The sequence below is a fragment of the Sus scrofa genome, chromosome 13 (assembly GCF_000003025.6).
Source record: "Sus scrofa isolate TJ Tabasco breed Duroc chromosome 13, Sscrofa11.1, whole genome shotgun sequence".
Classification (NCBI taxonomy): domain Eukaryota; kingdom Metazoa; phylum Chordata; class Mammalia; order Artiodactyla; family Suidae; genus Sus; species Sus scrofa.
Window position 1 is genome coordinate 200,004,221 of NC_010455.5, and position 26,245 is coordinate 200,030,465.

At 39.6% G+C, this 26,245-nt stretch overlaps 1 protein-coding gene across 3 annotated transcripts in view; it reads left to right on the plus strand.

Annotated features, from left to right (window-relative positions):
* The window catches only part of MORC3 (MORC family CW-type zinc finger 3), a 42,468-nt gene that overhangs the window by 7,277 nt on the left and 8,946 nt on the right, over positions 1 to 26,245 (plus strand). For 2 of the 3 annotated variants that reach the window (XM_003132764.4, XM_021070963.1), the window contains exons 2-14: positions 3,114 to 3,186; positions 5,660 to 5,792; positions 7,004 to 7,218; positions 8,282 to 8,429; positions 11,040 to 11,187; positions 13,673 to 13,801; positions 14,015 to 14,137; positions 16,468 to 16,565; positions 19,082 to 19,186; positions 21,351 to 21,473; positions 21,580 to 21,654; positions 23,193 to 23,238; positions 25,260 to 25,426. In XM_003132764.4, the coding sequence (XP_003132812.1) occupies positions 3,114 to 3,186; positions 5,660 to 5,792; positions 7,004 to 7,218; positions 8,282 to 8,429; positions 11,040 to 11,187; positions 13,673 to 13,801; positions 14,015 to 14,137; positions 16,468 to 16,565; positions 19,082 to 19,186; positions 21,351 to 21,473; positions 21,580 to 21,654; positions 23,193 to 23,238; positions 25,260 to 25,426 (1,583 nt within the window). The remainder of the gene's footprint in view (positions 1 to 3,113; positions 3,187 to 5,659; positions 5,793 to 7,003; positions 7,219 to 8,281; positions 8,430 to 11,039; positions 11,188 to 13,672; positions 13,802 to 14,014; positions 14,138 to 16,467; positions 16,566 to 19,081; positions 19,187 to 21,350; positions 21,474 to 21,579; positions 21,655 to 23,192; positions 23,239 to 25,259; positions 25,427 to 26,245) is intronic. The other variant, XM_021070964.1, reaches the window with a different exon arrangement.

Consider the following 26,245-nt stretch of genomic DNA (forward strand, 5'->3'; position numbering starts at 1 on the left):
ACACTCTCCATGGGTTCAGGCTTCCATGTTTGAAGCTTCTATATTGAAATGATTTTTTAAATGTGTGACTCTAAAAGTTCTATCAATTCTTTAAAATATCTTGTAGTCTTCATTGCATCTTATTTTTGTGTGTGTTTTTTTAGAGGGGAGTTACTTTTTAAATATCTAGTTATTTCAAGGGATTTGTATAGGCTGATATTTTGTTTACCTAATATTTGGGTGGGTGGAGGGTCTAATACTCCTATATCTTATCTGCTAATACTTCTCCTAATGGATTCCTTACATAAATGTTATTTTAGATTGTGTACTCAAATATGCCCCAGATAATGACCCTGGGGGAATCCTATGAATTCTTGCTGAGGCTGCGTCTGCCCAGTGGCTCTGCAGGCTATGTAAATTGAAACACTTAACCCAAGTTGCACTTTTTTTTAAAGCTAGAGTCCAGACCAAAACAGAAAAGCTTTCCATTAGATATATTCTCCCAAACCCCTTTTTTATTGAGGAGGTAGGAGGGGGGAGTTACTTCCAAAGAGCATGCTTCTCTTCTGCCGAATCTCCTATCCCCGAGTCACCATTAAAATCAAAACCTTTGTATTCCTATTAAGCATCCCACTCTAATCCCTAGTGCATCCCATTTTCAAATCTTATTTTTGTTTTTAATTCCTTCTTTATTTGAGATCGTTGAGGATTTTCTTTATTTTTGTTCCTTTAAAGTTATGCTTACTTTAAAAAAAAAAATGCTTATAATGCTTATTATGTCCCACTTGGTCGTCTAAGCATTTACAGATATTAAGTTATTTAATTCTCAACATCTTGGTAAGCTGATGCTATTATCATTCTCATTTTTACAGCCGATAAAACTTGAGGCACAGAGGGATAAGTTCCTTGCCCAGGATCACACATCTTTTTAAGATACTCCATACTTGGGGGTTCCTGTTGTATTGTGGCTCAACAGGTGAAGGACCCCATGCGGGTTTAATCCCTGGCCTTGCTTAGTAGATTAAGGATCTGGTGTTGCCACAAGCTGCGGGTGTCAGGCATAGATCGTAGATGTGGCTTGGATCCTGTTGCCATGGCTGTGACGTAGGCTGCAGGTGCAGCTCCAGTTTGACCCCTGGCCTAGGAACTTCCATACGGCCCAGGTGCTGCCATAGAAAGAATAAAAAAGATACTTCACACTCCATGGTCTGTATGTGTGTGTGCATGTTTTGGCTGTTCAAGGGTGTTTTCTTTCCAGCTAATGACATCTACAGATGAGAATTAAGATTAGTTGAGGAGTTCCTGTTGTGGGTCAGTGGTAATGAACCAGACTAGTATCCATGAGGGTGCAGATTTAATCTCTGGCCTTACTCAGTGGCTTAAGGATCCGGCATTGCTGTGGCTGTGACGTAGCTCCTATTTGACCCCTAGCCCGGGAACTTAAATATGCTGCAGGTTTATCCCTAAAAAGCAAAAAAAAAAAAAAAAAAAGTGATACTCAGATTTCTTCCATCAGATGAGGAAATAGAATATTTTGTGAATCCCCCCCCCAAAAAAAACAATAGTTGAAAAATAATGCTTGTGTTTACCTAAAAAGCCACTGTTTAGCACTCGGTTTTTGCTTAATGAGGCCTTCTTTGCTTTGCGCCTCTGGACATATCAGTTTGGTATTAGTGTATAAGATGAAGTCATTAAATGAAAATTGACATTCCTGCCCACAGTCTGCCATACACATATAAAATCAAAGTATTATGATGTGGACCAAAATACCCAATTTCTAATTGCAGATTTGATACCTAACAAATTAATAAAATACAGAACAAAAGGCAGAAAGTATTCTGAAGGTTTCTGGTGTTGATAAATCATTTTCTTTACTAGCCAGAGGATTACCCAAGGCCACGTCCCATAGTAAGATTTGGAATGGGTGAGGAGTATGCCATTCTTTTATTAACGGAGAAATGGTAATTGTGTCACTTTTCTACAGTATAATTTCTCACACGTGTACTTTTACCTAATAGTAAACAAATGCTTGGGAATTGCCTGAAATTGGGTGTGGACAGATGAAAAGTAGACATCTTTCTGACACGTTGTGGCAGCAGTTGAACACTGCAAATGAAGCTGGTTGAGTTATAATCTAATCATGTTTTTAGGGCTCTTAAATGAAACACTTAAAAGTGCCTCTTTTTTCCCTTAAATCTGAGATAATCTGTTGAAAATGAACACAAAAAGTCTTCATTTCATGGAAATAATCTGCATATTGAAATTTCCAAGCTTCAGTCTTTTTAACCTTTGTACATTGTTGTGCATTTGATATCTGCATTACTTAGAAATTGAGAGAATTCCCTGTAGCATGAGGTTGACTGATATATTCCTTCATACTGTATTACCATGAATAAAATCAGATATAGAATCTTTGGAGATCAAGAAGGTTTGTTGCATTGTAACTGTTATTTGACATTATTTGAAGGCTTTATAGATGTGTATTACTCCACTGCTGCAAGTTCAACTTTAATGAGCTTGGAGAGACCCTGAGAAAAAGCTCGTTGCTAATAGTAAAGCTAAGTTTATTAAGCTTAATGCACTAAAGGAGAAAATACCCCTTTGACAAAGTCTTGGTTTTATCTCATAGTAATTTTGAGGTAGGTCTTACAGGGTGGATGGCTTTGAGATTGGGCACTTTATGATAAGGATTGGTGGACACAAGGAAGCAAGGGTTTTGCAGCAAGTCTCTTTGTTTTTTTAAATGCCTGCACGCATGGCATATGGCACATGGAAGTTCCCAGGCTGGTGACAGAAAATCCGAGCTGCAGCTTCGACCTGCATCACAGCTGTGGTAATGATGGGACCTTTAACCCACTGCAGCCAGGGGGGGATCAAACCTGTGCCTCCACAGTGACCTGACCTGCTGCAGTCGGATTCTTAATCCGCTGTGCCACAGTGGGAACTCCTGCAGTAAGTCTTGATGAGAAACTATTTAATGGATTTATAGCCCTATTTTCAGGTATATCTTGATGCAAGCAGCTAAGTCATTTTTGCTTGGTCTCTGTGTTAGTACTTGGACAGGAAATTATTTTGGATTCTGTTCTTAAAAATAAGACCTTAATTAATTGACATGAATCATTGGTTTGTTTCAGCTTTGCCCGAAGTTTTTACATACAAATTCTACTAGTCACACTTGGCCATTTAGTGCGGTTGCTGAATTAATAGGTATGTAAATTGATATTTCATGTATAATTTGTTGCTTGCATGTGAAGTTCTTAAAAGCTTTTTATTAGAAAATAATATGCAGATGTGATTTTTTTAAAAAGCCAAATGCATTTCAGTGATAACATTGGTAAATGTTACCTAGCATAACAGCTATTGAAACAAATGTCAAATTAATCATTGTTTAGCCTTTCTATACTATTATTAAAGTATTTCCCTATACTACTATCAAGTCAATTTACAAAGTTCATAAAGCATTTATGTTGAAAATATTTTTATTCTCGTTATAAAAAATAAATGTATTGCTAAAATGAGAATTACTTTTTTAATAGTTGGAAACTATAAAAGTGGATTCATTTTTCTGATGTTAATAAGTAGGAGGATTAATATTGTATTAGATTTGTGTTAATAAATTCTTGGTTTCTCCAGTAGATAGAATGATCAAGGTATAGGATTAAATTTAAAAGTGTTTTGGGAGTACCCGTTGTGGCTCAGTGGTTAACAAACCTGACTAGTATCCATCAGGACTCGGGTTCAATCCCTGGCCTTGCTCCGTGGATTAAGGATATGGCATTTCCATGAGCTGTGGTGTAGGTTGCAGACATGGCTGGGATCCTATGTTGCTATGGCTGTGGTGTAGGCCGGATGCTACATCTCCGATTAGACCCCTCCTGGGAACCTCCATATGCCATGGGTGCAGCCCTCAAAATACAAAAAGACCAAAAAAAAAATGTTGTAATGAACAGGAGGAAAGAGGTAAGTTTGTGATCAGATTTGCATTATGGATCATGATTTTTTTTTTCTTGGTAAAATTCATGCACATGAGTTTTAAAATTTAAGCATGTTTGAGAAACAAATAATAAAGGAAAACTGTGTTTTTAGGCATTCTTAAATATATTTTACACATATAGGAAGGAAGGACCCTATGTTGGAAGTGTAGGAAAAAAAGAAAGAAAATTCGAGAACCCTTCTTTGATATAGTTAGATTTTTCAGAGCCTCCCAGCTAATATATGCTGTTCAGGTGTAAACCCTGAAGTGCATATGAGGTAACATTGCAGCTATTCCCGATCATTCTTTTCTGTGGCAACCGGGAGGAGGTAACTCAGCTTTATTGAAATGCATAGTGTTTCTCTAGTCTTGGGTTAGAGCACCTCAAAATTGTGGTGTATCAGATTTTATTATTTATTTTTATTTTTTTAATTTTTTTTTTTTTGTCTTTTTGCCTTTTCTAGGGCCGCTTCCCGTGGCATATGGAGGTTCTCAGGCCAGGGGTCTAATCGGAGCTGTAGCCGCCAGCCTACGCCAGAGCCACAGCAATGCCGGATCCAAGCCGTGTCTGCGACCTACGCCACAGCTCAAGGCAACGCCAGATCTTTAACCCACTGAGCAAGGCCAGGGATTGAACCCACAACCTCATGGTTCCTAGTCGGATTCGTTAACCACTGAGCCACGAAGGCAACTCCATAATTTAAGTTTTTTTATGAAGCTGAAGTGGTTGATGAAAAAGATTGTTTGATTTTAACTGTAGGCTTATGGAAGGACAGCCCGAGACCCATTACTTGTATTATACTAAAGACTTCAAAATACACCTCAGAAGTATTTTTAGTCAGTTAGGGATATCCAGATAGATCTTAGTTCACAAGTTGATTTTATTACTGCTACTGTTGAAATTTTTTTTACTTTCCTTTGATATGTTCCTTTACACTTGAGGGAAACAAGTATGCTACACATGGGTGTTAAAATGGGGGAGGTGTACTGAGGTCAGAGACTTGTACTAGCCATCAGAAGGTTTTGGTAGATTGAAAAGGGCCTTTTTTTTTTTTTTTTTTGCTTTTTAGGGCTGCACCCGCAGCATATGGAGATTCCCAGGCTTTAGGGGTCGAATCGGAGCTGCAGATGCTGGCCTGCACCACAGCCAGGCAGTGCTGGATCCCTAACCCACTGAGTGAGGCCAGGGGTCGATTATATAACCTCATGGTTACTAGTTGGATTCATTTCCCCTACACCACAACGGGAACTCCGAAAAGGGCCACAATTTGAAGAACTGTGTTAAAGGTAAACCTTCATCTGTGCATCTCCTTCCTTGTCGGCTTGTAATGCTGTTGACACTCAGATCTCAGTTTCCCTTATGATAGCTAGGCTAGCTCTTTGGGGAGAAGATTCCTTGCCTTGGTCATTTCTTCAGTGCAGTGATTGTTCTTGCTTTACACTTTTTCAGTGTAGTGGGTACCAGCCTTTGCTCTCTATATAACAAATGGGGGGCTTTGGATGGAGTTAATTCCATAATAGTCAGTGAATTATATATAGCATTGTACAGTTTAGTTTCATGTTGTCAAGTCTTAGAAGTTCCTAACATTTTAGCTTCTAAAATTTCCTTAAAATGTATTATTCTGTTGCTTTGTTAAAGGCTTGTTCAGAACTGATTGCTCTTCTTTAAAATGCAGAATCAAAATTTTCAAAACTTTTGTTTCCCAGATAATGCTTACGATCCTGATGTGAATGCCAAACAGATATGGATTGACAAAACAGTGATAAATGATCATGTATGCCTGACTTTCACTGATAATGGGAACGGTATGACTTCAGACAAGCTACATAAAATGCTAAGGTATGGGAAAGTGTCGCACTTCTTAAAATCATTGCTTTTACTTGATTCACTTGTTTCATGTGTCATACGTCTTGCCTGTAGTTTTTGTTTTTTAAACATGAAATGCTATACCCACAGTGTGCTCTATTCTCTAAATATTCTATCATTTTCTACCACTGTTAGATTATTAGGCTATTCCTGCCATTTTCATCACCCTCTCCACGTCTCATTTATCTAAAATTCCACCATTCCTTTTAGAGTTGTAGCATATTGACATCAGTTTTATTTTTTATAGTTTTAACTACTATTTCCAGTAAAACTTAACACTTTGGGGATGCTGGACCAGTGGATTGATTGATTGATTGATTGATTTTAGGGCCGCACCCACGGCATATGGAGGTTCCCAGGCTAGGGGTCAAATCAGAGCTGCAGCTATGGGCCTACACCACAGCCACAGCAACGCCAGATCAGAGCTACATCTGCGACCTACACCACAGCTCATAGCAAAGCCAGATCCTTAACCCACCGAGTGAGGCCAGGGATCAAACCTGAGTCCCTCATGGATCCTAGTCAGATTCCTTTTCTGCTGAGCCACGACAGGAACTCCTGAGCCACAGCGGGAACTCCAAACCAGTGGTTTTAAAGTGATTCAGAGGATGAGGAGGTAGCATAGTTGTAAGTCAGGAGTTCTAGGGTCACAGAATAGAATGTCAGGATGAAGCCAGACATGCCTGAAATGTGAACTGAGATACATAGTACAGGTGCAGGGTAGAGGGAAGATTCGGCAGCAGAAACCTTTCTACTGTCTCTCAAGTACTCTTCATACTGCACAAAAAGGTAGGTTGACCCGATCATAATAGTGCATAGTATATCAAGCTTGTTGAAAGTAAGAGAATCATTTACACTTAGAGGAAGAAATTTCATGGGGTGAAATCTCAAGGTCCCAGGAGCCTAAATTATAATTCAGCCCTTTAGCCAGGATGTGCCAGGCAGTGAGCTCCTGTTTTAGTATGTGTAATCCTTATTCGCCCCTACGACACAGATTTGGTTTCCATAATTTCAGAGATGGGGAAGCACGTGAAGACAGATTAAAAGTAAGTCGCCCAAGATTATACAACTCGGATGGAAGGATGAGGCAGCATTCAAACTTAGGCTTTTTACTTGGTGTCGCAGTTTTTGAATTAAAATAAATGAAGATTATACGTATTTATTAAGAGTTTTTTTCTTTTTAGCTTTGGCTTCAGTGACAAAGTCACCATGAATGGTCACGTCCCAGTTGGATTGTATGGGAATGGCTTCAAGTCAGGTTCTATGCGTTTGGGTAAAGATGCAATCGTTTTTACCAAAAACGGAGAAAGCATGAGCGTGGGCTTCTTGTCTCAGACCTACTTGGAAGTCATAAAAGCAGAACATGTTGTTGTCCCAATAGTGGCATTCAGCAAAGACCATATCCTTTGGATTTTGAAATGGAAACTCTCAAGAAATATTCTGAACTATTCCATCCTTTTGCCCTCCTCCAGATTCTTGTTTTTTCATCATATCTTCCATTCTAGCACTCGTTCCTATCCACTGCCTCTATCCAGCATTTGGTGCTAAATGCTTGTCCTTTTCTCCTCACTCTTGGGATTGTGCCATGGACATTCTTTTTTTTGGGGGGGTGGGTGGCAAACCAACGGCATGTGGAAGGCCCCGGGCTAGGGGTTGAATCAGAGCTGTAGCTGCCAGCATACGCCACAGCCGTAGCAATGCCAGATCTGATCCGTGTCTGCGATTTACACCCACAGCTCATGGCAACGCCAGATCCTTTAACCCACTGCGTGAGGCCAGGGATTAAACCTGCATGCTCATGGATCCTAGTTGGGTTCATTGCTGCAGAGCCGCAATGGGAACTCTGCCGTGGACGTTTTTAACTTAAGGTGATTGAATTTTATGTTAAGCTTCCCATAGCTCTGCTCTTTATTTCACTTTTTGTGTGGTCTAATAAGACTTATGATCTGGCTTGAAGTTTTTACCGACCATGAAAAGCAAGGTATCTGTAGGAAAATGTCTTCTGTGTAAACATTCACATGTTGGAAGTCATTAAATGAGTTAAGAATCATAATATACTTCTTTATACTTCCTCCTCCTTGGTGTTCATTTGAAGTCAAACTGTCGTTTTATTTTGTTTATTTATTTTTCTTTATTTCGGCTGTACCTGCAGCATAGGAAGTTGCGGTGGCAACGCTGGATCCTCAACCCCACTGCCCCACAGCAGGAACTTCTAAGATTAGTGTTCCCTTTTTTTTGGTCATGCCCATAGCATGTGGAAGTTCCTGGGCTAGGGATCAACCAGCAGCATGTCAGTGACAACGCCATATACTTAACCAGCTTAGCCACACAGGAGCTCCCCTGCTGTCATTTTAAAACTTAGAAAATAATTTAGGAGATGATTTTTCAGTTAGTTGAGTTGGTTTCCAGGTTTTAATTGTGAAAAATATGTTGTTGGTCTAAGTCTTTAACTTAAGGTGTACGGCAGATAATTAATTCAACAGAATCAAAAGCGAGCCTTGCTGCAATTCTGGAACATTCTCTGTTTTCTACGGAACAGAAATTACTAGCAGAACTTGATGCTATCATGAGTACGAAGGGGACAAGGATCATCATTTGGAATCTGAGAAGGTAAATACAGACCTCAGCTGGTTATTAACCATTTGGGAAGTAAAGTGCATGTGCAGGAATGGTTTCATTACATTCATCCGTTGTTACTCAGAGCAATATATTGGTAGTTCCTCATTTTATGACGTAGTTAATGATACATCTTTTCCAAAGTTATTTTATTAAAGCTACTTTGGCTTCAATGTGAGATAATTTCATATTCCTAAAAATAAATTTCCTAGCCCTGCAGTCTCCATTGCATTCTGTTCTTACTCTTGGTTATATTATACCTCTCCTCAAAAACAAAATAACAACAAAAACACTACCAAAAACGTGTTCCCGGAGTTCCCGTCATGGCGCAGTGGTTAACGAATCCGACTAGGAACCATGAGGTTGCGGGTTTGGTCTCTGCCCTTGCTCAGTGGGTTAATGATCCGGCGTTGCCGTGAGCTGTGGTGTAGGTTGCAGACGCGGCTCGGATCCCACGTTGCTGTGGCTCTGGCGTAGGCTGGCAGCTACAGCTCCGATTGGACCCCTAGCCTGGGAACCTCCATTTGCCGCAGGAGCGGCCCAAGAAATGGCAAAAAGACCAAAAAAAAAATTTCTTCTGAAAAAAAAAAAAAAACGTGTTCCCTTGTGGTGTAGCCATTTAAGGATCTAGCATTGCCCCAGCTGTGGCACAGGCTGGAATGGGTTCAGTCCCTGGCCTGGGAACTTCCACATGCTATAGGTGTGGCTAAAAGAAAAAAAAGGAAAGAAAAAAATGAAAAAAGCACAACCAACAAATCCCAACTTGGGTAGGATAGAGAAAGCATTGTTCATTTGGTTCATTACGTGAAGCTAAGCAGGATTCAGCATCTATTGAGAAAAGTAATATATATGTGTGTGTGTGTGTGTATTTATACACACACACACACACACACACACACACACACGTTTGTCTTTTTAGGGCCGCGCTTGAGACATATGTAAGTTCCCAGGCTAGGGGTCCAATCGGAGCTGTAGCCCCTGGCCTGTGCCACAACCATGGCAACACCGGATCCTTAACCCACTGAGCAAGGCCTGGGATTGAGCCTGTGTCCTTGTGGTTACAGGTTCAATCCCTGCAGTTGGATTTGTTACCCCTGAGCCACAATGGGAACTCTGAGAAAAGTAATATAGATGAGACTTTTGTGTTGTGAAATCTTTGTGAGGATAAAATCCTTTGCAGAGTTTTAAAATTTAGGATGAACGTTAAAAGATCTAAGATCTCTTGACTCATAGGGATAAAGCTCTAATAGTGATAAGTCTAAAATACATTAATTCTTGTGCTTTTCTGACTTCGTTTCCTGACCCTCCACACCCACCCTTCCATTTTTTCTTTTTTTCTCCCCCTTCTTGGCCGCCCTGATGCATATGGAGTTCCCAGGCCAGGGATCAGATTTGAGACACAATTGCAACCTCTGCTGCACCTGTGGCAATGCTGGATCCTTTAACCCACTGTGCTGAGCCAGTGGTTGAACCTGCAACCTGGTGCTGCTGATCCTGTTGTGCGCAGCAGGAACACCTAACTTTTTATGTTGAGATAATTGTAGACATGTAAAGTTGTAAGAAATAGTAGCTCTCAGGTACCCTTTATCCAGTTTCCCCCAGTGGCGACATCTTAGAACACTGTAGTGCAGTAATGCTGTTGATACTGACACTGGTAGACAAGGTGTTTATCACCACAAGGATCCCTTGTATATCCACACCTACTCCTTCCTTAATCCTTGGCAACCTTTAACATGCAACTGGAACCATACAGCGTTCAACCTTTTGGGATTGGCTTTTTTCATTCAGCAGCACTCACTGAAGAGTCATCCAGGTTCTTGTGTGTCTGTTTGCTTCCTTTATCTTGCTGAGTGGTACTGCATTGTATGGATGCACCTCAGTGTGTTTGCCACTCACCTGTTTAAGGACATGTGGATTGTTTACAGTTTTTGGTTATTACAAATAAAGCTATAAAACATGTGCATAGAGGTTTGTGGGACTATGGTCATCATTTTTCTAGGACAAATGCCCAGGAATGTTATTGCTGGGTCATAATGGTAGTTGCATGTTTAATTTCATTTAAGAAACTATCAGAATATTGACTCTACCAGTTGACGTTCCCACTGGCAATGTGTGAGTGAATACAGTTTTTCTCTAGCTTCCTAGATATCTTTTCTTTTTTTCTTTTCATTTTTCTTTTCTTTCTCTCTGTCTCTTTCCCCCTCTCCCTTCCTCCCTCCCTGCCTCCTTCCTTCCCTCCCTCCCTCCCCCAACCATGACTCCTACCACGTGTAGGTATTTTTTTTGTTGTTGTCTTTTGTCTTTTTAGGGCTGCACCCATGGCATATGGAGGTTCCCAGGCTAGGGGTCACATCGGAGTCACAGCTGCCAGCAACCGTAGCAACACCAGATCCGAGCTACCTTTGTGACTTGCACCACAGCCTACAGCAATGCTGGATCCTTAACCCACTGAGCAAGGCCAGGGATCGAACCCTTGTCTTCAGGGATACTGGTAGGGTTCATTAACCACTGAGCCACGATGGGAACACCATGTGTAGGTATTTTGTTAACTAAAAGTTACTTGCTTGCTTATGTTATGGTGAAGTTTAAAAAATTATTTTTCAGCTACAGAAATGCAACAGAGTTTGATTTTGATAAGGATAAATATGACATCAGAATTCCAGAAGATTTAGATGATACAGCAGGGAAGAAAGGGTACAAGAAGCAGGAAAGAATGGACCAAATTGCCCCTGAAAGTGACTATTCCCTGAGGGTATGTATTCACTGATCTTGTGAGAATGAAAAAATCATAAAATAATGGAAATTAGCTTATCCAGTTGTCTTATAAATGCTGACAGCAATCTCTTAAGTGAAAGCTTTGCAGACATGAACCAATTTATTACATTTGTCATGTGCACGCTGGCTTTATTTGCTTAGAAAATAGCTTTTTAATTGCAAAGTCACCAGGTCTAACAGTACTTATAAAAGTTCTTTTACTATGGGGTTAATTATTTTAATTGGAAATATTAGAATCAGTATATCCTGTGATGGTCATATTGATTAATTCAATCAAACCCACCAAAATTCAGAGTGTGTTTTTTTTTTTAATTTAAAATATTCTAAAACACACATCCACACTAATTGATATCCTAAAGCATTAAACTATATATAGCCTACAGATAATGTGCCTTAATACAACTTTGTGATAAATGTCTCTTAGATTTGGCCTTTGAGATGTTTTTAAGATTGAAGGAATTAATATCTCAATGTAACAACATTGATATGATAATAAGAATATTAATTTTTTAGTCACTATAATAAGACACGATACTAACTTTTCCTCTTTCCTGCTAAAATTGTTTTCCCAAGCTGAAGTTATATTTGACATTTACATGTTTACTACATAACTTTTTCTGAGAGTCTAGCAATTAGAATGGCAGATATTACTATTCCTTGATATACCCCATTGTTGGTGAAATATATCCTAGTTGCTAAGAAAATCTTGCTCAAGAGTGTCCAAAGGCAGCCAGAGCGGATGGTGTAGTCCTAGAATACCATGAAATAATGTGTTTTAAAATATCATTAGTGACTTTTATAAATGACAAAACACCACTAATTTCAAAATCAGGAGTCAGGAAAAAAAGGTAAGATAAATGTTCAAATATTAGTGTTTTTTTTTTTTTTTTTTGTCTTTTGTTGTTGTTGTTGTTGTTGTTGCTATTTCTTGGGCCGCTCCCGAGGCATATGGAGGTTCCCAGGCTAGGGGTTGAATCAGAGCTGTAGCCACCGGCCTACGCCAGAGCCACAGCAACGTGGGATCTGAGCTGCGCCTGCAACCTACACCACAGCTCACGGCAACGCCGGATCGTTAACCCACTGAGCAAGGGCAGGGACCGAACCCGCAACCTCATGGTTCCTAGTCGGATTCGTTAACCACTGCGCCACGACGGGAACTCCCCAAATATTAGTTTTGTGTTGAACTTTTCATCTATCCTTCTTGAGTTATTTAGTTCATGTCCTTCAGAAATTTCTGATAGCTTGGAGGCAGGCACAGGAGAGCAAAATTTAACATGTTTTAGGATGCCGGGTTTGGTCACGATTCTAAAGTATCTAAACTTCCGTGCATTAAGACCTGAAAACACATTTTGATGACTCCTGATGGTTACAGCTCGATATCGAAAGAGTCTGTTTGCTCTACTTAACGCTTGGTCCCTTGTTTATCGTTTTTTACCTTTTCAAGCTTATAGTGGTCCTTTTGTTTATATTAGATTTTGCTTACTTTTGCCTAAGTAAAATTTATTGATGCTTTTAAAATAAAAATAGCAGTATATGTATTTGACAGAAGAGTCAGAAAATATAGTCCTTTTTATTTTTTATTTTATTTTTTTGTCTTCTTGTCTTTTTAGGGCTGCACCTGTGGCATATGGAGGTTCCCAGGCTCGGGTTCCAACCGGAGCTATAGCTGTCGGCCTATGCCACAGCAACGCCAGATCCGAGCCGAGTCTGCGACCCATGCCACAGCTCATGGCAATGCCTGATCCTTAACCCACTGAGTGAAGCCAGGGATCGAACCTGCAACCTCATGGTTCCTAGTCAGATTTGTTTCCGCTGCACCATGACGGCAATCCCTCTTTCTTTTTTTTAATGTTTTTTAAAATTTTTTGTCTTTTCAGTGCTGCACCTGCGGCATATAGAGGTCCCCAGGCTAGGGGTCCAATTGGAGCTGCAGCAACACCAGATCAGAGCCATGTCTGCAACCTATACCACAGCTTACAGCAACGCTGGATCCTTAACCCACTGAGCGAGGCCAGGGATTGAACCCACGTCCTTTTGTGTACTGGTTGGGTTCGTTAACCACTGAGTCACAACGGGAACTCCCCAATGTAGTCCTTTTAAAAAATAATTAAAACGAGTTCATGCCAAACATGCTGTTTTGTTTTGTTCTTTTGTTTTGTTTTGTCTTTTCTTTTTTGGCTGCCCTCAAGGCATATGGACGATTCAAGGCTAGGAATCGAATCCACAGTGGCAGCAATGCTGGATCCTTAACTCACTGTGCCCAGCCACACTATATGGAGCTTGTTTTTAATAAAAAGTATTCAAATATTAACTAATACATCTTTGTAGTTTATAGTATTTTATTGAAGAGTTAATGAGTCTTTTATTGAGGCAAGGTGGTAGCTTTTTTTTAAATATATGCATAAGTAGTTTGAACAAATTTGTAGATATTTGGAAAGGACAAATATTGTGTGTCTTTGCAGGCTTACTGCAGTATATTATACCTAAAGCCACGAATGCAGATCATCTTGCGTGGACAGAAAGTGAAGACACAGCTGGTTTCAAAGAGTCTTGCCTACATTGAACGTGATATTTATCGACCCAAATTTTTAGTATCCTTTATTTTCCTTTTTATGATGCTGTATAGAAATATATATCAATCAAGTATATCTGCCTTCCCCCTTTCTTCTTTTATTATGGTATAAATTAGAATTCTTTCCAACTGTGCTTTCTTATGCACCTTTGGACTCAATAAATAATGTCATAGAAAGAGTGATTTGAAGGGAATGAGGCGGTGGTGTTTAGAATTTTCCTTAACATTTAAGACTAATAGAACAGTGAGAATTACTTTTGGATTCAACTGCCGAAATAAAGATCATTATGGGATAATGATGTATCACAATAATAGACTCATCAAAGCTTATGAAAAAGTTGGATGTCAGTTAAGGGTAAGCTTTATATCTGAAAACATCTGTCTTTTATAAAAGTTAGGATAACATGGTATTGGGTCAGATGTGAAATAATGTACCTTTTGCCTAATGACTTTTAAATGCCAGTGTTTTTAATAACATTGATAATAGCAGTTGAACTTAGAACATCTTTGTTTTGTTTTGGGTTTTTTGGTCACGCCTATGGTGTGTGGGAATTCCTGGGCCAGGGATTGAACCTGTACCACAGCAGTGATCCAGGTGACAATACCAGATTCTTAACCTGCTGTGCCATCAGGAAACTCCCAGTTTTCATTTTCTATTCATTTCATTTCATTCTAAATTCTTTGTAGAATATGAGCTGTATATAGTATAATAATGTGGGTTTATCTTGAATATTATCATCAGGGATTGTAACTCTGTTTTACACATTTTATATGACGTAAGCCCAGATCCTATAGCATTTTTGCAAGACTAAATAAATAGAACTACCATATGATCCAGTAATTCCATTCCTGGGTACATATCCAAAGAAAACAAAACCACTAATTTGAAAAGATACATGTATCCCCAATGTTCATAGCAGTATTGTTTACAATAACCAAGATATGGAAGCAATCTAAGTGTCCATCAGTACACGAATAGATAAAGATTATGTGGAATATGTGTGTACACACACACACACACACACACACACACAGGAATACTACTCAGCCATTAAAAAGAATGAAATTTTGCCATTTGTAACAACATGGAATGACCTGGAGGGTATTATGCTTAGTGAAATATGTGAGACAGAAAATGAAAAATACTATATGTTATTGCCTGTGTAAAATCTAAAAAATAAGACAAGTGAATGAATAGAACAATAGAAACAAACTCACAGATACAGAGAACAAACTAGTGGTTACCAGTAGGGATGGGGTGAGGGTGAAGATAGTGGGGTAGGGGATTAAGGGGTACAAACTGCTATGTATAAAATAAATAAGCTTAAAGGGATAATATTGTACAGCACAGGGAGTATAGTCAATATTTTATAGTAACTTTAGATGGAGTACGATCTATTAAAATACTGAATCACTGTGTTATACATCTGAAACTAATACAATATTGTGAATCAACTTAAGAGAGCTTTGTTGGGCTCTTCTTTATAGCCACTAATTAAGTCAAAAACTAAATTCAGAAATCTGACAACCAGATGAGGTATCTGTAACTTGAATTTAAAATGCTAATTTTCATTTATAATTAGAATAGTAATTTTTGCCAGAAATATTCTATAATTCAAGTTCTGAATTTCAGTGATAATTGGAAATGCCTTTTTGGTAATATGCCTTATTTCTCAAATGCTTTGGGGTTCAAAAGAAATAATGTGTCTACTACAAAATATAAATTTTTTTTTAACGAATTTGACTTAAGATACAAAATCCATTTTTCCAACCTAGTTAAATTTGTTTTATATATAATTTCTGGTTAAGTTTTACCTTGTAAACAGTAAGCTTTTACAACCAACTTTCCAACTTTTTTTTTTTTTTTTTTTTTGTCTTTTTGCCTTTTCTAGGGCCGCTCCCGCAGCATATGGAGGTTCTCAGGCTAGGGGTCTAATCAGAGCCGTAGCCACCGGCCTATGCCAGAGTCACGGCAACAAGGGATCCGAGCCGAATCTGCAACCTACACCACAGCTCACGGTAACACCAGATCCTTAACCCACTGAGCAAGGCCAAGCATTGAACCCGAAACCTCGTGGTTCCTAGTCGGATTTGTTAACTACTGAGCCATGACAGGAACTCCTACAACCAACTTTTAACACTGGTCCTAGTGTTTGCATTCTGTGGATTCAGTAAACATTTATTGGATACTTGATATGATTTGCCATGCTAGATGTTCAGCATAAGAAGATGATAGGATACATATGGCACATGCCCCCAGAGCTCTTTTTGGTTCTTGGAGCATCAGAAAGGGCTTCTTAGAGAAAGTGGTGATTGAGATGAGACTGAGTTGATTTACTGTGTTGTAAAGTCTGGCAAGAGCTTGCTTTGTTTTGTTTCGTCTGTCTTTTTAGGGTTGCACCTGTGGCACATGGAAGTTCTCAGGCTAGGCTGAATCACAGCTATAGCTACTAGCCTATGCCACAGGCACAGCACTGCCAGATTGGAGCAACGTCTGTGACCTACACCATAGCTCACGGCAACACAGGATCCTTAACCCACTGAGCAAGACCAGGGATCAAACCCACATCCTCATGGATACTACTCGGATTCGTTAACTACTGAGCCATGACGGGAACTCCAAGAAATAATTGTTTTAAGCATTATGTCTTAGGTTTAAAATACCAATTTTATTTTATTTTTCAGGCAAACAATATGGGTGTTGGAGTAGTGGGAATTATAGACTGTTATTTCCTAAAGCCAACTCATAATAAGCAAGATTTCGATTATACTAATGAATACAGGTATGTTGTCTATTTAAATTAATGACTTTTTATAATTTATTTTGGAAACACTTTCATAACTTTTTCTAAGCTGAATTTCTATTTTGTGGGAGGCTTGCATAGAAAACACGTAATCATCTTCCATTCTAGGAACTGTATTCCACTCCATCACAAATAGAAACATGTTTAGAGTCATTAGAAGCCAGAAAATAAGTACGACCATCAATTTTACTTGTAAATTTAGGAAAGCATAAGCAGTTGTCCTAATGAACATACACTACAAAGTAGAATGCAAACTTCGTATAAATATTTGTGATAAAGACAAAGTTAAGGGTTCTGTTGTGGCGGATCGGGTTAAGGATCCAGCATTGTCACTGTGGCAGCTTGGGTCGCTGCTGTGGCAGGGGCTTGATCGCTGGCTTGGGTACTTCTGCATGTTGTTAGCATGGCCATAAAGGAAAAAATGGGGGAAGGAGAAAAAAATAAGTGCTATATGTTTATTTCAAATAAAGTAAAAGGAGGGAAATAATAAGGAGCAAAATTAGCAAATTAGGAAAGACAAGAAAATCAATAAATATATAATTCAGACTATAGTCTTGAGGCAGAAGCTATGTCTACTTGAACAGGAAATTATTAACTAGAATAGTAAAAGCTGATTACTCAGGTAGAAGAGGAGAGTAGATGTCCAGAACTAGCAGATACAAAAGAGAAGCTGTTACCTCTAGGCTGAAAAAGTGTAGACAGGAAGTTCCCACTATGGTGTAGCAGGTTAAGGATCCGGTGTTGTCACAGCTATGGCATAGGTTGCAGCTGCAGCTTGGATTCAGTCCCTGGCCCAGGAACTTCAATATGCCATGGGTGCAGCCAAGAAAAAAAAAGAGAGTAGACAATAAAACAGCTAGAAGAAGGTCCCTGGTCCCTGAAGTCAGAGATTCAGATCTCTTTGTAAAGGTTGTGACAGGCAGGACTAAGCTAACTGCCATGGCAAGAAACTTGCCAGGAGGCCTAGCCACTTTGGGTCTGTAGAAGCGGCCTGCTGTTGTCAGGGGGTGTGGGTGTGGGCAGGCTTGGGCTGGAGCTGCTCTGTAGAGACCTATTTTTGCCTAAGGGTGCAAACACGTTGAAACTGGTTTCTGCTGCTGGAGGTCCCAGGCTGCTGGAGTCAGCAGCAGACTCATGGAGGGAAAAGCATGGCCTGAGAGCTAGAGCTCCTCAGGGAGGCCAGTGGGCTCCAGCCAAAGAACAGAGTACCTGCAGGACCTGTGTCTTCCTGCTCTCACCTGGTAGGTTCAGTATCATGTAAATCCAATGTAACATTCCTCAGGTTGACAAAGGATCAGGCTTAGGTAGCACAGAACTAACAAAGAAGACTGCATTTGGTTCTGGAAGACAATAAATTGATAATCAGATAAGATAAATCTAGCCTGTAAGCATCTGGCAAGACTAGGAAAAAAAGGAAAAAGCAATAGTCAATATCAGAAATGAAAAGGACATTACTACAGGATCTAAAGAAAGAAAACATCACAGGAATAGCATGAACAAATTTTTACCGTTTTACATGATACGGGCACATTACTTTCAACTTTATTCAAATTTTTAAAAATTTCCCACCTCATAAATTCAAACATTTAAGGAAGTGGTGGCACTCGTCTTATACAATGGCTAAAGATTTTAAGAGACCACATAATTTTGGTAGTGAACCTGTGAATACATTATAAGAAAGAAGGTTTATGACCTGTACTGATCCCACAGTGCTGGATCCTTAACCTGCTGCACCACATGAGAACTGTGTGTTTTTAGTTTTTTAAGGAGCCTCTATCCTGTTTTCCATAGCGGCTGCACCAGTTTACATTTCCACCAATAGTGTAGGAGGGCTCCCTTTTCTCCACATCCTCTCTAGCATGTTATTTGTAGACATTCTGATAATGGCCATTCTGACTGGGATGAAGTGATACTTCATCGTAGTTTTTATTTTTTATTTTTTTTAGGGCCACACCTGCAGCATATGGAGGCTCTCGAATTGGAGCTGTAGCTGCCGGCTTACACCACAGCCACAGTGACACCAGATCCAAGCTGCATCTGTGACCTATACTACAGGTCACAGCAACATCGGATCCTTAACCCATTGAGCAAGGCCAGGGATCGAACCTGCATCCTCATGGATGTAGTCAGTTGTGTTTCCTCTGAGCCATGACAGGAACTCCAATTTTTTTTTTTTTCTTTTTATGTCATAGTTTTGATTTGCATTTCTCTAATAATTAATGATGTTGAGCATCTTTTCATGTGCCTGTTGGCCATCTGTGTATATCTTTGGAGAAATATCTATTTAGGTTTTCTCATTCTCAACTGAGTTGTTTTTTTTGGTTATTGAGTTGTATGAACTGCTTGTATAATTTAGAAATTAAGGCCCTGTCGGTTGCATCATTTGTAAAGGTTTTCTCCTAGTTCGTAGGTTGTTTTTTCATTTGTTTCCTTTGCTGTGCAAAAGCTTTTAAGTTTAATTGGGTCCATTTTGGTTTTTTATTACTTTTTTTAAGGCTTACAGTAACAGCACTAGGAGATAAGCTCAATGATTACTGGAATGAAATGAAGGTGAAGAAAAATGCAGAATATCCTCTAAATTTGCCAGTCGAAGAGATAGAGTAAGTACATTAAAAAAAAATAACTGACTATAATATCAAGATGTGGTATTGGAGGGTATGGTGATTGTACAGTGTTTGTAAGCTTTTGAATCAAGCTCATAGTAAGAAATAAAACTCGAATCAGCATGCTGATTAAGTATATGCATTTATACATATACACAAAAGATTCATGAAGTAGTATTTACCCATATTTTTAATGTTGATAGCATTTATTTTATTTTAAAAATGCTAGTCTTAGAAATGCAGTGATGCTTTAAAAATGCTGTGATGTAGCGGGCTAAGGATCCAGCATTGTCTCTGTGGTAGTGTGGGTTTGATCCCCCGACTGGCCCAATGGGTTAAGGATCTGGTATTGCCACAGCTGTGGCATAGGTTGCAGCTGCGGTTTAGATCGATCCCTGGCCTGTGAACTTGTATATGTCATGGGTGTGGCCAAAAAATAAAAAAATAAATAAAAATGCTAATCTTTAACCCATCAAATTGATTTCATGATCCAATAAGGGTTTGCGTCTCATGGTTTGAAAAACTCTGGTCCTGCATAGTAGTTAGGATCGAGAGTCTAAAGCCAGGTTTGAGTTTATATTTTAAATAGCTCTGTGATATTGAACATGTTACTTGACATCTTTATCATTTGTAAAAGGGGAACAGCAGGAGTTCCTGTCCTGGCGCAGTGGCAATGAATCTGACAGGATCTGGTGTGGCTGTGGCAGTGGCAGTGGCCGGCAGCTGTAGCTCCGATTCAACCCCTAGCCTGGGAAAAAGGAAAAAAAAAAAAAAAAAAAAAATTCCGGGGGGGTGGGGGTGGGGAGACAGCAGTAGCCCTTGAAAGATGAGAGTGTTCCTTTGAGGCCCAGTGTTGTCACTGCAGCAGGTTGGGTCTGATGCTGCCACAGGTGTGGCCAAAACCAAAAAGATAGGATGCCTGACAAACACTCAGTAAAAACACTTAAGTGTCCATTAACACATGTATACTTCTATAAGCATGGAACATTTCTGCCAGGATTTAAAAAGTTAACAATGATAACCTCCTGAACAAGGGGTTTATGTTTGCTTTATAAACTTGAGAGAGTTCTTCTTCTGGCTCAGCAGTAACGAACCCAACTAGTATCCATGAGGGTTGATCCCTGGCCCTGGTCAGTGGGTTAAGGATCCGGCATTGGTGTAGCTGGCGGCTACAGCTCTTATTCGACTCTTAGCTTGGAAAATTCCATATGCTGCAGGTCTGGCCCTAAGAAGCAAAAAAAAACCAAAAAAACAAAAAAAAAAAACACACTTCTGGATTGTTGGAGATTGTACAAATATCTATTATGTTTGCATTTTTTAAAACTAGATTTTAAAAGTCAGAGTCTTTATATATTAAATGAGTCTGCAACAGTTCTTTGCAGGATGATTGTAATTTTCAAATAATAAAAATATGAAAACCTTTTTCTTAATAACTAAAAGAATATCAAATTTAAATTATTCAAAGATAATGCTATTGTAGAGGTTAAAATTTTAATGCAGTTACAAAAATTGCTTAAATTATACAACTTACCTATTTTCTGTACTTGAGTGGTTTATTGTGCTAATAAATGTATTAGGTTTCACACAGCAGATGCTAAGATATAAATTTCAGAGCAAGGCATTTGTAGTATTTTCTTAAGTTTTTGAGTTTTTATTATAAAATATTTACTAGTATGCTATTGTACAAGACATCTAAGTTGCCTTTAAATTGGCCTGTCACCTTTAACATTCAAAGGTAACTTAAATTGTTGATTTTTTTTTTCTTTCTGTTTTTTAGGGTCACACCTGTGCCATATGGAGGTTCCCAGGCCAGGGGTCGAGTGGGAGCTATAGCTTCCGGCTTACACCGTAGCCCCACAGCAACTCAGGATCCAAGCTGCATCTGCGACCTATACCATAGCTTTCAGCAACACCAGATACTTAACCCTCTGACCAAGGCAAGGGATTGAACCTGTGTCCTCATGGATACTAGTCAGATTGATTTCCACAACAGGAACTCCCGAAATTGTTAATTTTAAAAATTGAACTCACTGTCCAACAAAAGTGGTTATGTTACAGAATTTTCAAGATTAGAATTAAATGATAAGGGCATTTTGTGTTAGCAATGATACAGAAAGTATAATGAGTGCCAGGCTAATATTTAGTTGTTACTTTGTTACAGGAAACGTCCTGATCAGAACTGGGTTCAATGTGATTCCTGTCTAAAGTGGCGAAAACTACCAGATGGAATAGATCAACTTCCAGAAAAATGGTATTGCTCCAATAACCCTGACCCACAGTTCAGGTACCATATAGTTGGTAGTACCCTTTTTGGAAAGGCAGAAAGTACTATTCAGGATGTATGAATAGGCGCTGGTGACGTGTTGCTCCCATGTGATTTTTCTGACTAGAAATTGTGATGTTCCAGAAGAACCTGAAGATGAAGATTTGGTGCATCCCACTTATGAAAAAACCTACAAAAAGAAGTGAGTGTTGTCTTCATGTGTGGTGGGAAAATAATACCCAAATGGTCAGCAGTGGTGTGTCTACAGCATTAGTTGATGCTTCTCTAAGATAAAGGTGGTATAGCTGAAAAGATTATAACCCCCCAAAAAATTTTAACTCAAAAAAAGGTATGAGGTGTAACACGTAACATGAAGTGCTTTTTAAAATTTATACTGTGGGTACCTGGGTTTTTTCTTTTTTTTTTTTTTTTCTTCACCTGTTTATTGCTGTCCTATGTACAAAATAGTTTTGTCTTTTTGGACTACACACTGATGAAGCATAAGTGAACACTGCCTTTTGTGAGCTCATAGTCCAACAGGGGAAAGTGAGAGGTGTGTGTTACCAACTTGAAGTTACCAACTCCCATACAAGGCATGATCTAGGCCTGTTAGGAAGCCAGAAGGAGGAATTACTTCTGACTGGGGATGGGAAAATGGGTCAGGGACGTTCATGAAGGATGTTTTTTACTACGCCTTGAAGGAGGGGTAAGATTTGTTGGGTAGGGAATGATGCTTTGTTCAGCTTAACTAGAGTCAGTCTGTGAATGGGCATAATAAGAAGGAAGCTGGGTAATGATAGTGACCCATGGTGAATGATAGGCGTTTGTGTCCTCCACACGAAGGCCAAGTTCACAAAGGTCTTCTGGGTGGTTTTGACTTATAATGCACTGTTCTTGGAAGTAAATCCAGTAGCAGGATTGGAAGTTTAAAAAAAAACAGGGAGGAGTTCCTGTCGCGGCACAGTGGTTAACAAATCCGACTAGGAACCATGAGGTTGCAGGTTCGATTCTTGCCCTTGCTCAGTGGGTTAAGGATCCGACATTGCCATGAGCTGTGGTGTGTAGGTTGCAGGTGCGGCTCGGATCCCGCGTTGCTGTGGCTCTGGTGTAGGCCGGTGGCTACAGCTCCAATTGGACCCCTAGCCTGAGAACCTCCATATACCGCGAGAGCGGCTCAAGAAATTGCAAAAAGACCAAAAAAAAAAAAAAAAAAAAAAATTTCTCATTGTGGCTCAGCAGCATGAACCCGACTAGAATCTATGAGGATGTGGGTTCCATCCCTGGCCCCACTAAGTGGGTTAAGGGTCCAGTGTTGCCACAAGCTGTGCTGTCAGTTGCAGACGAAGCTTGGATCTGGCATTGCTGTGGCTGTGGTGTAAGCTGACAGCTGCATCTCCGATTAGACCTCTAGCCTGGGAACCTCCATATGCTGCAGGTGGGGCCCTAAAAAGGAAAAGACTGGTCACAAGCCTGTGTGATACTTGCCTTCAAAGTCTGAGAATAATGCCAGTGGGTGTGGAAAGCTTGAGGCAGACTAAGTGGGAGATAATACCCCGGAAGGTATTTACTTGCCTAAGGACTTCGCACTGATTATAATGAAATTGAAGCAAAGTTCAGTGTACATATCTGAGTGACTTGGTGAAATGCAGGTATGTCATTTGAAAACAGAATTGAAAAATAATAATGAGGTAAATTTAAATATGTTCATTATTCTTTTTCTGTTGTTTTTTTTTTTTTAAGAGACAAGGAAAAATCCAGGACCAAACTATCAGAAACAATCCCTCGGGTAATTAAGTCTTCCATTTTATAGCCGTGTCTTGTATTGGATTATGATTAATAAATGCTCAATTTTAAGCTTAGGAGTTTCATAACAAATTGAAGCAATCTTGTTCATTTAATTCACATTCTCCTTTCTTACCCCTTCTTACTCTTTCCCAAGCCTGACTTCCTAACTCAGCAACTTCACTCAAGCTGTTTGATTTTATTATTAAGTTGGGCATCTTCTGAGGACAGGCAGATAGTCCTTTAAAAATCTTACTGTTAGGTAAGCAGTCAAGGAAAAATTCATAGAAACACCCAGGGAACCACATTCTAGTACTGATGTGGACCAAAGCTACCATGTTCCCACCCCCCCTTCCTCCCTACCTCCCTCCCTCTGTCTTTATTTCTCTTTCTTTTTAATTGAAGTATAGTTGATTCACAATATTAGTTTTAGGTGTCCAACATAGTGATTCAGAATTTTTATATAGGCATTCCCATCGTGGCTCAGTGGTTAACAAATCCAACTAGGAACCATGAGGTTGCGGGTTTGATCCCTGGCCTTGCTCAGTGGGTTAAGGATCTGGCTTTGCTGTGAGCTGTGGTGTAGATCACAGACACAGCTCAGATCCCGAGTTGCTGTGGCTCTGGCGTGGGTTGGCGTCTACAGCTCTGATTAGACCCCTAGCCTGGGAACCTCCATATGCCGCAGGAGCCGCCCTAGAAAAGGCAAAAGAGACGAAAAGAAAATTTTTTATGGATTATACTCCAGTAAAGTAATTATAAAATAATGGCTATTATTTTCTGCTATACAGTATATCCTTTGCTTATCTATTTTATACATAGTAGTTTTTATCTCTTAATCCCATATCCCTGTTTTTTTTGTTGTTGTTGTTGTTTTTGTTTGTTTTTTGTTTTTTGTCTTTTTTGCCATTTCTTGGGCCGCTCCTGCGGCATATGGAGTTTCCCAGGCTAGAGGTCGAATCAGAGCTGTAGCCACCGGCCTACGCCACAGCCACAGCAATGCCGGATCCGAGCCACATCTGTGACCTACACCACAGCTCACAGCAACACCAGATCCTTAACCCACTGAGCAAGGCCAGGGATCAAACCCACAACCTCATGGTTCCTAGTCAGATTCGTTAACCAGTGAGCCACGATGGTAACTCCCTATTTCTTAATACTTAATGGTATTAAGGAGCTTTTTCTGAGTATATGAGTAGGGAGTTGTACTTCTTGTGTAAGAAGTTATGGTTTGCCGCAGTTGTGTACGTGTGCTTATCACTACATTGGAATGTTTTCTTCCTTTCTTTTTTTTTTTTTTTTTTGTCTTTTTAGAGCTGCTTCTGAAACATGGAAGTTCCCAGGCTAGAGGTCGAATTGGAGCTGCAGCCACCAGCCTACACCACAGCCAGAGCAACAAAGGATCTGAGCCATGTCTGTGACCTACACCACAGCTCACAGCAACACTGGATCCTTGACCCACTGAGCAAGGCCAGGGATCAAACCTGTGCCCTCATGCATGCTAGTTGGGTTTGCTAACCACTGAGCCACAATGGGAACTCCTGGAATGTTTTCTTAAGGAAAAGCTGAGAGTTTAAGAATCAGAATGGAACTGGGAGAAAACAGTGGGCTTACTTTGGGTTTTAAAGGCAGTATCTTTATGACTATCTACAGTTTCTGTTAGGGAAGTAGGTTTTTATTATGTCTCTGTAAGTTCATTATATCATCTGAATCAGCAAAACTTTTTGTAAAAGATCAGAGTAAATATTTTAGGCTTTGTGACCATGTACAGTCTCTGTGGCATAGTCTTTGTTTTGCTGTTTTGTTCGTCCCTTTAAAAATGTAAAGCCATTCTTCAGCTCATTTTCAGGCTGGCTTTGGCTCTCTGCCTGTGTTTGTCACCCTCTGGTGGAGCATGAGGAGTTTGCATGCTTAGGATAGTTCTCAGTGCCTCTGGCCTAGGGGGATGGGGAGAGAAAATCTTGTGTTTAGAACGTGACACCTTTAAAGATTTCCTTTAAGATCAGTATTTCTCCCCCTCAACAGATTCCTACCGAACTCTTTTTTCCAACAACCCCTGTCTCGAGTCAAAGTTTTTCTCCCGTTAAGGAAAGTGTTCCAAGAGGACATCTTTCAGAAGCAGCAAATACTTACACGATGAGACTTATAAATAATCATCGAGGTTCACCCCAGTCTGAACCTGAGAGTAACAGGTCAGTGGCTAAAATGTGTTTTTCCATTTGGGGAATGAATATTAAACAGCCTTTACTTGACACCTTTATGCACTTCTAAAAGAGTGTTTATGTGCATATGGAAAGTCTTAAGGACAAGTTACTTTGCTTTTATTGTCTAAACTTAACCCCACCGCACTTATGTTACCTGTTTAAATCAGTTAAAAGAATACTGTTTTTGTTGTGAAAGTTGTTGAAATTGTCATCGCTTTAAAATTCTGTATAGGATGAAAATTCCTGCTTCTAAGGTTATCAGTATTTAAGTCAAGAACCACAGGAGCAGTTATTAGCAGTGCAGCACTCTGATGTCAGGTGTGACCCATAAGTTCTTAGCATAGCCATGCTATCGTGGACTTTGGATAGGTGGGTGGAGAAGAAAACAAAAGGAAGGTGTATGAGTGATACCTGAATTGGACAGTTAGCTCTCTTGACCAGAATGCTGAGGGAAGGCTTTATGATTTGGTGCTATTTAGGCTGGTTCCTGAAATTCTAAAAGCAGTACTTTGCACAGGCGGCCCATTAAAGGGAATAGAATGAATGCAAGGGAAGGAAAAAGAGCATGCTGTCAGTGAACTAGTACTTTTGGACTGACTCCATCTGATATTTGTTTGTCGAAAGAAGATTCTCTGAAATAGTGGGGCCAGGTGCTCTGAGAGATTTTGTAGCCTTCATCAAATTCTCAAAAGTTTGATTTTTGAAAATTCAGGAAAGAAATAACTGCCTTTATGCATATATACATCAAGGAGAGCATATTTTGAAATAGCTTGCTATTTATAGCCTACATTTTGAGGTCTTATTTTG